This window comes from Sciurus vulgaris (genome assembly GCF_902686455.1).
Source record: "Sciurus vulgaris genome assembly, chromosome: 17".
Classification (NCBI taxonomy): domain Eukaryota; kingdom Metazoa; phylum Chordata; class Mammalia; order Rodentia; family Sciuridae; genus Sciurus; species Sciurus vulgaris.
This window is the reverse complement of record NC_136478.1, coordinates 10,513,643-10,528,108: the sequence shown is the minus strand read 5'-3', so window position 1 is coordinate 10,528,108 and position 14,466 is coordinate 10,513,643. Positions and strand designations below refer to the sequence as shown.

General features: G+C 38.4%; 1 protein-coding gene across 1 annotated transcript in view; it reads left to right on the top strand.

The window, feature by feature from the left end:
* CNTNAP4 (contactin associated protein family member 4) overlaps positions 1-14,466 on the top strand; it is a 246,845-nt gene that overhangs the window by 65,842 nt on the left and 166,537 nt on the right. The window contains exon 3 of the mRNA XM_079118280.1: positions 4,865-5,058. Within this exon, the coding sequence (XP_078974406.1) occupies positions 4,865-5,058 (194 nt within the window). The remainder of the gene's footprint in view (positions 1-4,864; positions 5,059-14,466) is intronic.

Genomic DNA, 14,466 nt, shown 5'->3' with positions numbered 1-14,466 from the left:
TAAAATAACTTTAAAAATAAGTAATTTCTCACTGACACTAAAATAATTTGCATAATATTGGGAAAATTTACTTATCTTCTCTAAATGTTTTAAAGCTGTATTTGAAGAGATGTGAGAGCATATTTCATCTCACTAGATAATTTTGATAATTAAGTTTAATACAATACATACGACTTCTGGTAAATTGCTTAGCATAAAATAGGCACTGGGTAATTTTTACTTTGCTTTGCTTTTCCTAATAATTCATAGCAACTCATATTCTAGAAACAGGTTCCTTAAAAATCTGATATTTAAAAGCGGTAGGTCACAGATCAAAAAGATGCCATCTTGTGTGGCCGTCTGGTCACTAAATTTTTTTCAAAGCTCAATTTTACTGTGATCCCAGCTCCTTTGTTTGGAGCCAACAGCAATTAAAATTGTTTCACAACTCAAAAAGTTACAACCGCCATATACCCTTGTGCTTGCTGAATATGGGAGAAATCAATCGGCACTTAATAGGCATTTTAAGTTTAATTCCCAGAGTCACATGACAGTGTTTAAGAGTCTTAGGAAGGGGAAGGATTTTTATTTTTAAGGGTGAATTTTCAGACTGTAACGTGAAAGCTAAGAAATAATTCCACCTGCACAGATGGATGACCCTGATGCGCCAAGTCTCAGGAACAAGGCCAAGGCGGGAGGAAAAGGAGAACAGAAACGGAGAAAGGAAGCCTGCAACCTGGGGTCGGGAGGGATGAACCAGAGGGACTCCAGTTTTTATTTGATGGGTTAAGTATCCATAATTGTGGACTAGCAAGGGGGACATAGAGACGGTCTTTATTTTTCTAAGTATTGGTTCACTGGGTTGTTGAATATATTGACATAATAAAAGCACATTAAGGACAAATAACACTTGACTAGCAGCTGAAAGGTTTAGTTAATAAATAATTCACTGTAGCATTTTATTTATAGTAGTTGAGAGTTTACGATTTGCTGGAGTTGGCGTCACTTTCTCCCCGAAGAAAGTGAAGGTGTTGATAGGGTGTCTCCAGCAGCCTGGATGATGGCGGTGGCCACACAGCCAGTGGAGTATGACCCCAGCTCTGGGTGTATTTGCCTCCTGTGCCACAGTGGCCCCTTCCTGCCATCATGATCTGGCTTACCAAAGTCTGTCTGTCTCAGGTCTTCTGTATTGCTCTTCAACGTTCATCTTGAAGTTAGAACAAGCGCGCTCTGTCATGCGCTTACACCAGGTACATCTGCAGAGCCACACAGCTTAAAACCCCACAGCAATCTCTGGATTCCCTGTGGCTGACTGATCCTGCTGAAATTGCTTGGTAAAGCCTAGGAGCATCTGAATTTCCATTACTTTATCAGTGTACCTTGTTAATGACATGGCTTAATTTGCATACCAGTAGTACCTTTTCACCACAGGTAAGAAATTGAAATGTTCAAGGTCAATTAACTGCAAATGTTTCAAGTGGGCTAGTGGAACTGTGAGCAACACTGGGGAGAGGGAGCGGTCAGTGAGGGGCTCCACTCTCTCCTGATGAGAATTGATGATCCAATTTTAACCCGCAAGAATCATGCTGATTCTTTCTTCCTTGCTGTATTTCTCTTATGTTTGCGTTTTAAATACTGGTCTATAAAGGTGTGCTGAAATGTCAGAGAAATACTGTGAAATTCCAGATTGGGGAAAAAAAAAAAAACAAAACCCACCTCATTACTGATTTTAGATCATTAAAATTAACTAGAAAGGGCAAGAAGCAAACTAATCAGCATTTTTCTCAGAGGTATAAGATGCTACAGATAAAATTCCAAATGTAGAACGTCCAAGTAAAGATGATCGCTGTCTGGGGGCACTTACCTTTTTTAACGTCTCATTATAAAAAAGGATAGAAATTCAGAGAGATAGTCAGTGGTAGCAATAAGAGGGCCAAGGATGCTTGGTTAACATCAGATCACAGAAGACATTCAACTTTGAGGCTTTTGATGGGGGTGAAATAGTGAGGTTAGGTAGACCAATGGAAGGGACTATTCCTTCACTCACCACCCTGCCATGGCCTGCAGGGTCCTTGGTAACCAGAGGGAGGAAGGTTGCTAAACCCTAAGGGTGTCTTATTCCCCTCTCAGCACTGTTTTTTCTATAGCCACAGGGAACTTCCAGTCCCCACTTAGCTACATGACAATGTAAGAGGCGCTGTTGTGTCCTTGTTAAGAGCCCTGTACCTCTTGCCTGCTCTGTGGGCAAGAACAAGATGTTCAAGCTCTGTATCTGACTCATCTTCTCTGAAAAAGGTTGCTTTGAGAATTAAATAACAGTGCCTCCTGGAGTGTCTAACAGAAAGTACTCATCACTGCACAAATACTAAGTCCTACTGTAGTAGGTAAGTGGAGGAGGATGGATGCTGTTTTATGGAATCACGAGAAATGAAGTGTGGAAGAAACCCTGGCTCAGATTTTAAAGTAAGGCTATGGAGCAGTTCCCATGGAGGGTTCAAGAACGCCCTGAGCTGCTTGTGGCAGGGTACTATTTAAGGTGCACTTCGGATCCTTCGGGAACCACTTCCATGTGGATAGCAGTTGGCAGGAGTAAGACACAGCCCTCATGGTCTGCAGAAAGCAGTGCTAAACAAACAGCACCAGCACACTGCAATTCAGCCATCACCCATGTCTACCCAGCAAGCTCTCTTGCCCCACATCTGAGAATATTCTACTCCAACCTAAGCAAGGTAGTGGGTATTGGTGACCAAGAGAGCTTCACCCAAGTCACAGGTTCTTCAAGGGCAAAGACAGAGAAAATTAGAAGTCAACATTTACTAACCAAAAATTTTGCAACGTGTATAAATATTCTGGATCTAATAAAAGAGGGAGAGAGCTCTGTGTGTCACTTTTTTGGATCATGATTTAACTTTAAGAAAGAAGAAAATTTGAAAGAGTAGTCCTAAAGGCAGTGGTGACAGTAATATTGGGAATTGTGCCCTCATGCAAGCGGAAGTTAGTGGGTAGCATAGCACCTGTAGAAGATGCCCTGGTCGGTTTCCCTTGAGGAGTTGATTATAGCTATACCCCAACCACGTCCTAAACTGGTCAGTCACCATGTGGGGTCACTATGCATCAGTCCTTATCAAACCGAAGGTAGGTACAGACAACTAGAGGCAGCCCCTATGTCCCAGAGTTTCCTAGAGAAATTATTCAAATTAGTCGGTCCACCAGGAGCCCACAAAACCTGGCTCACCTCACCCCATTTGCCATACATTAACTACCTCTTATAACTGCAGCTTATTATTGTCCTGTCCCCTGGTGTAACCCCTTGTGACCCTGACTGGCAGCCTTCTCTTGTTTGGAGTAGTAAGTAGCAAACAGTTATGCCTTTCATTTACCAGAGGGTCACTGTGTTGTGTTCCACCATCAAAAAGACTCTTTAAGACTTATAAAATAGTTGTCAACACAGGTGTGTCCCTTCGAGTCCTGCAATGGCATGTGCCTCCACCATAATGGCAAATATTCACTGGGCCTCTTTGAACTGGGGATGTACTCAAGGTTTCATAAAATAGGTCACAGATGTCAAAAATAATGCTCATGTAAAAATTGGAAAGTAATGGTAATCTCTACTGAAAATTTCAGACCTCATTACCAGAACCTTGAAGTGGGTGGCAAAAGAGTAGGGGAAAGAAAACAGACACTAATGTTCCCATTTGTGATAATATTATGTAATAGATACTGCATTTGAATAGGTGTTGGATATCAGATAAATATGGATTCCAGAATGTGTCATGCCCTACTTCATGAGTTTTGTGATGATTATGTATTACCTACATAATCATCAATGTCAGTATTTTAAAAAATAAATTCCCAAAGTAATTGCCAAAATTACTATATTAAACTGGAAAAATGAATCCTCTTAACAAGACAGACAGGAGTCACAGCTATAATCTGGTGTGTACTGGAAAAAAAGAGCACAATATATTCTGCTCTACCCAAACCTCCTTTAGTGTACATCAAACTCCTGTTTTCCACTTCTCAGTGCGGAAGCTCAACTTGCTGAGACTTTTTCCCTGGTTCTGCTTCCTCCCACTCCTTCACCTGATACCTCCCTTTCCAAGAGGGCGTGGTGGTGTGTTGGTAAACTTGTTGGGTGGGTGCTTATTCGTAGAGTTGCCAGTTTTTATACTTGAAGCACTATCACCATGAGCAACCACAGAGATGGTCATGTTTAATAACTGACTTGCAAAATGGAAAAGGTAACAATCATACAATCATACAAGGTTGCAGGTCGACTCCAGTACAGAGCTGTCTGTCCTCTTTGGTGTTATTACTCCCTGCACGTTGTCTTGCTATGAGTGTTTTCATGCTGTGTCTTCCACGTGCCTGTCAGTGTCTGTCCTTCCCAGGAGACGAAACAGCCGTGGGGGTAGGACTGTTCCTGAGCCATTGTCTACCGAAGTTTAACAACTTTATTTCCTTGTTTAAAAAGTCTGAATATGACCAAAGGTAGTTTTCTAGTTCCTCCAGATCTAGAAGGTTTCCTTTATATCCATCCCTGGGTGAACGGATGGCTCAACAGTACCCACTCATGCACGTCAGCAGTAAGCATGCCCCAAGTGTTGACCTGCGAGTTCATCTTTCCAAGGAGGCACCTAAATCATTCAGCAAGAATTGGAGTTCTCCACAGCATGTGGAAATGAACATAACCAACATGGGCTTCAGCCATTTACACTAATACACTTGCTTTCCTGTATTTTTCTACAGTTCTGAGAAGCTTCATATTCTGGAAATTTCACTTTCCTAAGTTTCATAGAAGAGTACAGTCTGTGTGATGTTTCCACTCACAGATTTTTAACTAATTCTTCTTTCCCAATTTTTCCTGCTTCTGTTTTCATAAAAGGAGCCGGTGGGTGGTCTCCACTGGTGTCCAACAAATACCAGTGGTTGCAGATCGACCTTGGAGAGAGAATGGAGATCACCTCTGTGGCCACCCAAGGGGGATATGGGAGCTCCAACTGGGTGACCAGCTACCTCCTGATGTTCAGCGACAGTGGCAGGAACTGGAAACAGTACCGACAAGAAGACAGCATGTGGGTATGTTTCTTTAATTAAAGCCACAGTCTCCTAGGGAAAGAGGTGTGGTCGTAGCTGTAGCTGCTTTGCCCATTCTTAAACACATACAGAATCTTCAGAATTGCTTCGAAAGTGCTTCTAATGAAAACAGGGCAAATATTTAATCTTCTAATAGTGTTCTTGGCAAATTGATGGCAATACTAAAGGTAAATTTATTTCACAGAGTCCTTGGAAATTCAAAACAAGTCCTGATAGTCCCTTTGATAGTGTGAAATCCTAAGAAATAAGCAAGACTTGTACAAAAACAAATTTTGTTCAGTAACATGCAGTTTTTCACTGTCTTTAATTAAAATGAATCAAAAGGAATTTATCTATCTCTGATGGCTCCTGTCTCACCTGTCTCTCTAGAAGGTGGAAGCTTGTGTGTGGAGTTATAGATATGTGCATATGTGCATAGGAATGATAGGATTCATATCCAAACCTGTCTGTGGTCTCTTTAAATTGTGCAAATACTGGGTGCTGTGCAGAGGGGCCCTGGGGTGCCTCCTCTGTGAGAGGCAGGTTTTGAGCAAGTGGGAGAATCTCTGGGAGGCTGACTGCAGATGAGCACTTGATAGAAGGAAGAGGAAGCCTGCTGGATAACAAAGAAAGGAATTCTCAGTGTAGGAAAGCATTTGTTTGGATCCATGTGGGCTTGGGATAGCACACTGCAATCAAAGAACTATTTTCCCCCTCTGGCTGGCTGCTGGAACCAGAGAAAATGAGTAACTTAATGAAGCATTATTCTTAGCACACAGATAATTTGGAAGCCTGTTTGGGCACATCATGATAATTTTCTTTGACCTGTCAATTGCCTCTTTTCTGAAACTTCCTGGAACTCTGTTACACATTATAAACTCATTGAAGAAATGGAGTGCGATTTACTCACCTTTGTATCTCAAAAGCTCTTGGAGGCCATTCAGTCCATGTTTATTGACATAAATTGAATTGAGAAGAGGTAGCCATACTCTCTTCGGAGAGAACAGCGGGCCGGTAGAAGTTTCCTACAAGCATCTTTAAGAGAAGGTGGTTTAAAATCCAGAGAAAGTTGAAACTGTGTATAAGACTGAAAAAACAAAAATTAAAAAACAACTGAACATTAAGGTTGAGTTAATTCCATGAGCACCATTCAAACTAGGGATAAAATAAACAGTAATTATGAACCAATAACAATGAAAGCTTAATGAGGTATTTATTTTAACTAGGAGTTTGGGTTATCTTTTACTCTTTTCTTTGTAAATTAAGCATTGGATTTTAAACTGAATGAGGAGTGGCCATGGCCTGGTAATATTTAGCTGTGTTAATTAAAAGGTATGGTTTTGATTTTCTTAAAGGGATAGATCGACCATGAAAATTAATGTGTTCCTGTTTGTCAGGCTGGGTACAGTCAAGCCAAGGCTTTGACATTTGCCTTTTTTTGCTTACTCCTCTTAAAGATGAGGTATTCAGGGTGAAATAGTGGCATGAGTGGTGTCCTTACTAATCCGCACTAATAAAAGTCAAGGCGTGGCTCCTCTCTAGTCCTGTTCAGGTAACGCTGCCTCTTAGACTGGGCTGTGATTTGTGGGTTTATTCGTTGTCTTCCCTTCTCGAGTGTGTGCTTCCTGTAACTAAAGCCTGCGTCTCCCCCATTTCATTTCAGCATCCCCGAAGTGTAACAGTGCCTGGCATGTTGCAGACGAATACCAAATGTGGAATGAATGAATAAGAAGAATGAATGAATGGTTGAATGAAGTGCGCTTCCTTGTAGGATGTTCATGTCCTACAGTAAGCTTCTGCCCCTCTCAGCTTTTCCTTTGTGTGTGTGTGTGTGTGTGTGTGTGTGTGTGTGTGTTTTGTACTGGCTTCACAGTGTTAGGATGGTGGTTGTTTTCTTTCACTTACACATATTATACTTTTTTTATGTTTTTTTTTTCTTCTCATCTACATTAGCATTTCTGTCATCCAAAATTCAGTGTGATAACAAGATGCTTTCGTTGAATGAATTAGCAAAAGAACCAGTAAATAAATGAATAGATCTGAAGGTGTCGATCTCCTAATCTATGCCTATCTTTGTACACATTTCTGGGAGATATTGAAAGAATTCATGTTAATGCAATGGAAGAGTTAGGGCACCCTAAGAACAAAGCAGGGGAATATTCAGAAGAGCATGCAAATATTAAGTACAGACTCCTAAAGTTTTGGTAATGGACAGAATATGGAGGGAGGGCAGATTAGACTGAATTTGTCCAAGAAGTAGTTTTTTTTTTTTTTTTTTTTTTGGTGCTGGGGATTGGACCCAGGGCTTTGTGTTTGCGAGGCAGGTACTCTACCAACTGAGCTATATCCCTACCTAGCCCCAAGAAGTAGATCTTGAGGAAAGCATTATGATTTAGATTTTGGAAGGATTAAGGAAAGTAGTTTATGAAGCAGGAGAAGTATGACCAGAACCATGAGCTTAGGAGATACCCAGAGATGCAGTTTTCTGTGTGATAACCACTGAGAGTCCTGGTCAGTTGGGATTGTCAGGTTTGAGAAGGACTGGATGATGATTTTTGGCATGATGAAGAAAGCCAAGGGCTTTGAGTGTCAAGATCAAAATTAAGAGAGTGCTGCACATAGTGTATCTAAGATTATGGAAAAGATGGAACAACCCCCAAAATCATACACACATGCTCTCTACATGTTTGTGTAAGCACATATAATTGTATATGAATATTTCACTTACATATTTATGTACATATTTCCTGTTATATGGTTCTATATTTATGCAGATTTATATATATTTATGTTTGTATATTTGTGTTTATCTCCTGGTCATCCCTGGGGGCAGAGGTCTAGTCCATTCCATAGTCATTCTGGGCTCACTCTGAGGGAAGCTCCCTCTCTGTGATTCTGCAGTTGCCAACACAGGAAAAGTGAAACCTGGCAAGCTATGTCTGGGGTCTTGACTTTTGACCTGGAAGAACACAGATCACTTCAGTTCAAACTTTTTTTTTTTTTTTAAACTCAAAGAATCATCTTTGAATTGATGTACATAGGAAGGAAGTTAACCCTTGGTCACACTTAACAAATACGTATTTCCTAACTTGTTTTTGCCCAGGTTTTCTATACATTATGGGATATATACCGATTATACAAAATATGCCAATTTCCTTTCAGAGGGTCACAGTGTGCTTCAGAGGACACAAGTAAATCTATGAAAGAGAGTTAGGAAGCACATTAGGCATTTTACAAGTATGTGATAGAGAAAGAAGAGGCAAGTGTTATCAGCTTAGAAACAAGCTCAGTAGAGACAATGAACTTGGCTGAAGTGCTATAGTGAGGACCCTTCATCTCACATCAGGCACCAGAGAGAACAATGCCATCTCCCAACCTGAAAGAATTCATGAAATGCTCTACTGCTTCTTACAAATAATCCTTAACAGAAAGACAAAGTATTGTATTTATTATCTATGCAGGCTGCTTAATGGAAATGTGAACTTGATAGGTATATGATATTTAAAAAAATACATTAAAACTTTTCTTCAGAATAAAATTTATAGCCTAACGTTCATAAAATGTAATTTCTACAAAGTACTCTGCTGGATGGGGAATAAATATTTTATGAAAATTTAGAAAATGAGAGCCACTAAAATTGCTCCTCTGAAATTGAAGACAAAATAAAATTCTTCCACATCTAAGATGAAAAGACTCTTTTCAGCTAGTTTATTGTTAAGTGATTGGAAAAGTAAATGTAAGGTGTAATTTTTGCTCATTTAAGAACAATTGCCGAAATATCATGAAACCAACATCTTAGAAATTATTTTAAGTAGATCGACATGTGCAAGAACTTTCCATCCAAATTCTCTCTGATAAACACTCAAGGTTCTTTTATCCTGTGGACTAGAAAGGCAAGGAGTGGGGCAGTACCGACCTTATAACTTATTTAAGTTAATATGATTGTTAAATGCAACAACACTTTATTTTTTTATGAATTTAGGTTGCATCTGCTTTTTAAACAAAAGCTTTTAGTGTATCTCTGAGTACATCTTTGTTTCTGTTTTTGGACCGAAAGTGTCTAATGTCATGGTTCTGGGTTTGACTGGCAAAAGACTTGGAGACCTTGTGACATAGCGTAGGCAATTAGATACAAATACCACCCATCACAAAATATTCAGGTCACTGTTATCAAGGAGACTGATTGAGTTGTCAGCTCTGTAAGCCAGACAAGATGGAAGCACTACCTGCAGATTTTTAGCATGCATTTGTTTTAAGTCAAATAACCAAATGCCTAGGGAATCCAGTAGAAAACCTGGGAAGATAGAACTGTATGGGGGATTTGCAATAAGCCAGGTGGATGACCCCTCCTTGCAGGTGACATTTTCCCTAGCTCTCTCCATGTTGTGCCCTTATTCTAGTGACCTAAGCTTACAAAAACATCTGCAGTGATATAAAGTACAATAGTCCTAACGCCATGTACGTCAACATGTCAAGTTGTCAAGCATAATGCACTGCACAACGTGGCGTGTGCCCAGGGAGTGCCTTATGCTGCTTCTGTCTTTCAAGACACTAATCCCAAAAAGATATTTTTCATTAAAGTCTACATTATTAGCTTATATCCTCGGGAAGTTTCCTGTTTATATTTGTTCAACCATGAGTTCTCCATCCTTTGAAAATGATTAACTTGTGCATGATTAAAAGATGACTGTGTTTTAGCCGGGCATGGAAGCACATGCCTGAAATCCCAGCAGCTCCCAAGGCTGAGGCTGGAGAATTGCAGATTTGAGCCAGCCTCAGCAATTTAGCAAGGCTGTAAGCAAGCTAGTGAGACCCTGTTTCAAAGTAAAAAAAATATAAAGGGTTGGGGATATGGCTCAGTGATTAAGCATCCCGGGTTCAATCCCTGTTTCCAAAAAAAAAAAAAAAAAAAAACAAAAAACAACAGGACTGCATTTAAGAAATCATGGTAAGAAGGCTCAAAATGAAATATATGCTCTTGGGCTGGGACTGTAACTCAGTGGCAGAGTGCTTGCCTAGCAGAGTGAGACACTGGGTTTGATCCTCAGCACCATATTAAAAATAAATGAATAAAATAAAGGCATTGTGTCCATCTTCAATGAAAAATATCTTCTAAAAAATATCCTCTTAACAAATTTTTAAGCGTACAAGACAATAGTGTTGATTCTAGGCCTGATGCTGTGCCCCTGCTCTCTAGGACTCAGTCGCCTGTGTAGCTGGAACGTGATGCACATTGTATGGTGACCCTACCGTTCGACTCTGTGCTTATGTGAGCTTGACGATTTGAGATTCCTCATATAAGTGGGATCATGCAGTATTTGTCCTTCTATGGCTGGCTTATTTCACTTAAAATAAGCTCCTCAGGGTTCATCCATGTTGTCCCTTACTGGCTCAATTTCTGTCCTATTTAGAGGCTGAATAACATTTCATATGTTATTCATATGTGTGTGTGTGTGTGTGTGTGTGTGTGTGTGTGTGTGTGTGTGAATGACATTTTCTTTATTCATCTGTCTGAGCAGTTAAGTTGTTTCCACATTTCAGCTATCTCTGTAATGAACACAGCAGTATAAATGGCTCTTTGAGATCCTGATTTTAGTTTTTTTGGATAAATACCAATGAGTAGGATTGCTGGATCACATGGTATTTCTGATTTTTTTGAGAAACTTGTGTACCATACCCTGTTTTTATAATTGCTCTTGCTATTTGCTATTTTAAAAACTTAACAGTGTGCAAGGGTTCTAGTAGACAGTTTAACAGGTGTGAGTTGATATCTTTTTGGCTTTGACTTGTATTTCCCTGATGAACAATGGTGTTAAGTACCTATTCATGTACCTGTTGGCTTTATTTTTCTTTCTTTTTTTTTTTTTGCTATTGAGTTGAAGTTCTTTATATTTTTATTTTTGTTATGTGTTTAGTTTCCATACACCAATGATGAACTCTATCTAACAAGGAAATTTTTAATCTATTTTTATTAGTTTCTTTTAGTTTTACATAATATTAGGGTTCATTTTGACATAACTATACAAGTATGGAATAAAATTTGCTCCAGTTCATTTTGCAGTACTTTCTCTTTCTTTCTTCTCCCTTTTCCTGTTCCAGGAAGGAATTTTAAAAATCTCATTTATAATAGCATCAAAAAGAATTAAATGCTTTGAGGTAAATTTAACCAACAGCTATATACTGAAAGCTACAATATATTGCTGAAAGAAATTAATGAATAGAATTTAATGAATACAAATGAATAAATAGAAGTATTTTCTGTAATCTTTCTGGGTCTTTTTTTTTTTTTTTTTTTTGGGTGCTGGGGATCGAACCCAGGGCCTTGTGCTTACAAGGCAAGCACTTTACCAACAGAGCTATCTCCCCAGACCCATTTTCTGTATTCCTGTATTAGAATATTTAGTATTATTAAAATGTCCATACTACCCAGAGCAATCTACCCAAAGTAATCTGTATCAATACCCAAATGAATATTTTTTAAAGAATTAGCAATAAACCCTGAAATTCAAATTCAAAGGACCCTGATCAACTAAAACACTTTTAAGAACAAAGTTGGGGGTGTCACACACCCTGATTTCAAAACATATTATAAAGGTCCAGTAATGCAACTAGTGTTTTGCTGGTATAAAATCAGACCAGAGGAATAGAATGGAGCCCAGAAGTGAACCCACACATTTATTGCTAGTGGATCCCTCACAAGGCAGTCAGGAATGTGTGATGGGGAAATTCTGGACAAGTAGTGCTTGGGAATAGTGGATATCCATATGCAAAATAATGAAATTGGGCCCTCACCTTGCACCATCTACCAAAATCAAATTGAAATGGATTGGAGACTTACATTTGAGGATCTCTGACTATAAAAATAATTAAAAGAAAATATAGTGGGAAACTGTATGAACTAGCTCTTGGAATTTTTTTTTTTTTTTTTTTTTTTTTTGACACGACACTAAAAACAAAAGCACCAAAAAAAAAAAAAAAAAAAAAGATATACTATATTAAAAACCTTCTACACAGCAATGAAACAATTAATGGAGTGAAATGACATACTTCAGAAAGGGAGAAAATATTTGGACACCATATATCTGGTAAGGTGTTAACATATACTGACATTTGGTTTTTAAGAAGTCATCCATCATGAATCAGAACAGTTAAGTTTGCTAGGCACCTTTTCTATCCAGTGTGTCCTTTCTGTTGAGTGTTATATCAGTCCCTTCTCATAAACTTGTACAGGCACATATATATATGTTGGAGCTTTATATCAATATATAATATATAAGAAAATACCTGTGAACTCCCTTGAGTTCACATAGCAATATGTCACATAGCAATGGAAGACAGATGTAGGTGATACTGTTTTAAGTTCTTAAACTTGATTTGTCTCTAAGCAGGAAAAGTAAAACTTGTTGTATTCATTAGAACTAGCAAGAAATCTGATTTGGCGCCTCCTGAAAGTGTACGCCCTCGTCAAGATCATCCTCAAATTGTCTATCAGAGAGCAACGTGTTTTAAACGTGCATTATGAGCTTCTCTCCCATTCGACTGTGTGACAGTTTAGTGACAATAGCATTGTCTCTTTTCCTCCATGCCCTCTTATCATGGCTGTGATGTGGGGTCTCAGATGCCTGCTTCCAAGTGGCTTTCATTCCATAGCCCAGGAGTCTACATCTGGCATCTTCTCTCTTGGAAGCAATTCCGTCCCTTTGAAGTCTTTCTTCGTGGCTGTATTTGACCCAGATGAAACTAAACCTTAGGCTTGCTTTCCTAATTTTCCATCTTGGATTTTCAAACATAATTCAATTTTATGTTATCAACCTAATTATTCAAGCATAATTCAATTTTAGAAGAGGATAGAAACAATATATAAAGCTGGAAAGGAAGAGCTAAGATTTGGAACTAATATAATTATATTCTTTAAGGATCCAAGAGAATCATCTGATTATTACTTTAAAAGGTAATTCAGTAGTGTACCTAACAAAAAATTAATTTTTAAAATCTCTAATTTGTTTTCCTACATATAAATAAGTAGATAATATAAAAGGAGTGCATAGTCTACTTCTAACTGAACCAAAAAAGAGAATAAATATCAAGGAAGACTCTTATTAAGAAATGTACAAGATATTAAAAAAGAAATAGGCAGCATTTTACTAAAGAATGTAGACGAAGACTTGATTCAATAGGACATATCTGTTTTTGAAGAGACGATAGTACTTATAAAGCTACTCATTCTTCCTAAAATAACCTCCAAAATGAGATCATTCTAAATTTCATATAGGAAGAAAGAGATGTAAGAAAATAGCTAAGCTAATTAGCAAAAGAATAGTAGTAAGGGGGATTGACATTTTAAGAAATATTATATATACTTTTTTCTTTTTTGGTACTGGGGATTGAACCCAAGGACATTTTACCTCTGAGCTATCTCTGCAGCCATATTTGTGTTTTGTTTTGAGACAGGGTCTTGCTAAGTTGCTTAAGAGCCTTTTGCTAAATTGCTGAGACTGAACATGACCTTGCAAACTTCTACCTCAGCCTCCAGAGCCATTGGGATTACAGGTGTGTGCCTCCAGGCCTGGCTTATTATAAGCATTTCTTAATTAAAACATATTGATATTGGTATATTAAAACATAGTGGAAGAATAAGAAGAACATTAATTACTAAGTCCATATACACTTAAAAGATTTGGGTATGATAGATAAGGCATTGAAAATATATGAGGAATATCTAAGTCACTATGGGCCTTGGTAAATTATAAACCTTTGGAAAGATAACTTGTTTGTATCAATATCAATTCTAGATTAATTGAATATTTAAAACAATTCAGATACAGATGGAAAGTATTAACAGAAAATATAGGACAATGTAAAGCTAAACATACAATATTAGAATGGGCCCTTTTCTCATAGTTAGCAAGAGACCTAAACCAAGAAGAAAAAACAAAAGGAAAAATTAGATAATATTTACAAATTTATGTGAAAAAATTGCATAAAAGACATTGAAAGAAAGAATATGGATTGGGAAATATTGTTAGTCTATATGCTAGCAATACCACCTTGATTCACCCACAACAGTCAGTAATCGTGGGTTAAGATTGATACCCCACTGACTGATGAAATAGGCTTCATTTATTTGCAAGTTCACTTAGATTTACAGATGGATTAGGACAGGTGACCACACGGCACACACGACACGACATGATGGATGTCTAGCATTGCTGAATTGCTTCTGATTATCCCAGTGGCTTCCGTCAGGATAAACATGGTCACAAGGCACATGCCTGGGGGTGTGTGGTCACCTCAGGTGAGGAGAGCTCTAGCTGTCCCTGGACTTATACCTTGGTCATGGCGTAACTCCTCAAGGATACTTGCCAACTTTGTTCTCCAGGGTACTTGCATCTCATTAATCCCTGATTGCTT